Here is a 2905-nt window from a genome sequence, read left to right as displayed (position 1 = left end):
ATTGACTATTAATGTGTCTTTTACGGACCATGTACTGTCATTTGTCACCTCTATTGCCACGTCATCAATCTCCATTTTTGGGGATAACAATAATAAATAATTAAACAAATTAAAATATGATATTTTTAGATATTTTATAATGATAATTATTTAAAAATAATAAATAATTAAACAAATAAAAATAAGATATTTTTGAGATATTTTATAATGATAATTATTTAAAAATAATAAAATTATTTTATTGCTTAAATAAAATTTAATTAAACTTAAACTCACTCATTAGAATAATATTATATTAAATATATAATATAATCTACTGTCAATTAGTAACAAATTGATTTTTTTTTTAAAATTAGTAAGAATATTAAATTTAAAATACATGTATAATATTTAATATTACATTAAACATATAATATATAATTGTTACTCTCAAATTCAAAAACTAGAACAAACATAAACTTAAACAAAAATAAATAAATTATTTAATTAAAATATAATATTTATTTAAAATTTATATGATATTAATATAAATTTAATAAAAATAATTAATAAATTTTATAAATAAAACTAAAATATCTAGTATACATATACACATTACGAATAAAATCAGAATTGATGACGTCACTACTTTTTGGATCCTTGACCTGGCGGCCATGCCTTTTCAAGCCTTTGAATTGACCCATGTGTGGAAATGGGATTTTTATCCTATTTATTTGTCAAAATTGCAATGGGCCCCACAAAAGCATGAATATTTTCATATTAACCCTACTTGCCTTGTCTTATTCTTTACGTTATGAAAAAATATTTAAAGGCACAACGTCCTCCTCTTGTTGCTTACTCAAAATAGGGGACCAAAAACTGAACAACCTGAAAAACAGAGTAACTTTAAAAAAAACAAAAGAAAAGAAAGAACATATATATACTAGCCACCATGCAAATGGAGTCCTCTTTCTTGACCTCTCAATCTTCCGATTTATTGCCGGAATCTTCCTTCGGTTCACCGAAACCATTCGGCTGGGATTTGGCCGAGAATTTTCTCCCTTTCAATGAGAATGATTCGGAGGAAATGTTCCTGTATGGACTAGTTTCAAACACTATCCAAGAAACATGTTCAAACGGAGTTATGGAGAGTCCGCCCAAGGAAGAAGAGGTGAATATTACAAAGAAGGAGAAGTCGTATCGGGGCGTTCGGCGCAGGCCATGGGGGAAGTTCGCGGCCGAGATTAGGGACTCGACGCGGCACGGCATAAGAGTGTGGCTTGGCACGTTTGATAGCGCCGAGGAAGCCGCATTGGCCTATGATCAAGCTGCTTTTTCTACGCGTGGTCCTACGGCTATCCTCAATTTTGCTGTCGAAACGGTTAGAGAGTCTCTGCGAGAGTTGATTTCTTGCAGCGGCGACGGAGGAGCCCTTGTTGAAGATTGCTCGCCGCTGATGGCTCTCAAAAGAACACACTCCATCAGAAGGAAACTAGTGATCAGGAAGAGCAAAGAGAAGGATTTGACACTAGACAATGTGGTGGTGTTTGAAGATTTGGGTGCAGAGTACTTAGAGCACCTTTTAGCTACTACAATCTAAGTATAAATTTATATAATTATATCTATATATCTATCCAAACACTACCCCCGAAATATCTTATCTATATCTATATATGATCTACTATTTTAATTAATTAACCAAACTACTGATGTTGCTTATTATTACGTACCTTATACTTTGTATGAACTGTTATTTTTTACGGGGTTTATCGTTTTTGGACATGTGTTTTTCTTCATTATCTGTTTGAACCATGTGTTTTGAAAAATTACTGTTTGGACTCTATTTTTGTAAAATGGTTAAAATAGAACTATAAACTCAATTTTGATGAAGAAAAAATTGAATATAACAACACAGATTTTAACCAGAATGATTTTATTTTTGTTCTGAATTGTTAGTTTGGTAAATTATTTGTGATTTTAGTTGAGAAAACATTGACCAAAATTAGGTTTAAGGTTCTATTTTAACCATTTTACAAAACATAGATGTTGGGAATCTACAGCTTCCAACTCTAAGATACAAATTAATACACAAATAAAGTTTATGGTATTTTTGCAATTAATTCATGCGTCCATGAAAAATGGCAAAATTGAAAAACCCAAAAATGTTTAAGGCCCAGTCCAACCCAATAACGATTTCACAAGCAGAACAAACACTGAGTTTTTAACTCAGAATTTCATAAATCAATAAAACCATTTATCTCAAGAACACAGGCACACACACAAGAATAACAAAATTAGGGCTAGAGTTTAAGAGAAACAAACAGAGAGTGAGAGCCAAAAACACCAGAAATTGATCTCGGAGTTCACCCCAGAACGATGGGCTACGTCTCCGTCAAGCTACCTCAGAGTGCTTGAGCATTCACTAATCACAACAAGTATTACACAGTGTTTACTTTAGATTTCGAATCACAATCTTTGATTGATAATATGATCTTTCTATCTCTCTGACTTTTCTTTCTTTTTCCTCACTCTTTCTAACTTTGTTTCTGTTCTTTCTTTTGCATGTACAAAACAACTGAGCTCCTCGGAGCTTCTCTCTCTAGACTCTCTCACTAGCTCAGCAAAGGAATGGACAATATGAAGCTTCGTATCTGGTGGTTCTTCTTTCTGACCTGATCTTCTAAATATATAGATGTATATATACTGAAGAGTTAGTTTAAGTTGCTAAGTTGTAATTAGTTAGGCTTTCTTGATTCTGATAATTCTTGTTGTAACTGAAAGCTGTTGATGTTCGAGTCTTTCTGATGAGTCTGTATTGATATTTGGCCTAAGGGCAAACTTGTAAATTTTCCTGTTGTAACTTGAACTGAGCTTATAAGGAGATTTACTGAACAATATGGTTCAAAAAGTAATTTATCAAAATACA

At 32.0% G+C, this 2905-nt stretch overlaps 1 protein-coding gene across 1 annotated transcript; it reads left to right on the top strand.

Annotated features, from left to right (window-relative positions):
- The first annotated feature begins 764 nt into the window (after positions 1-764).
- Positions 765-1579, top strand: LOC133815798 (ethylene-responsive transcription factor 1B-like). The gene has a single exon (XM_062248595.1). It carries the CDS (start codon positions 932-934, stop codon positions 1577-1579), a length of 648 nt encoding a protein of 215 aa, XP_062104579.1. The 5' UTR covers positions 765-931.
- The last annotated feature ends 1326 nt before the right edge of the window (positions 1580-2905 follow it).

Source organism: Humulus lupulus, chromosome 2 (genome assembly GCF_963169125.1).
Source record: "Humulus lupulus chromosome 2, drHumLupu1.1, whole genome shotgun sequence".
Taxonomy (NCBI): domain Eukaryota; kingdom Viridiplantae; phylum Streptophyta; class Magnoliopsida; order Rosales; family Cannabaceae; genus Humulus; species Humulus lupulus.
Note: the sequence above shows the minus strand (reverse complement) of the source record. Positions and strands in the feature narration are given on the sequence as shown.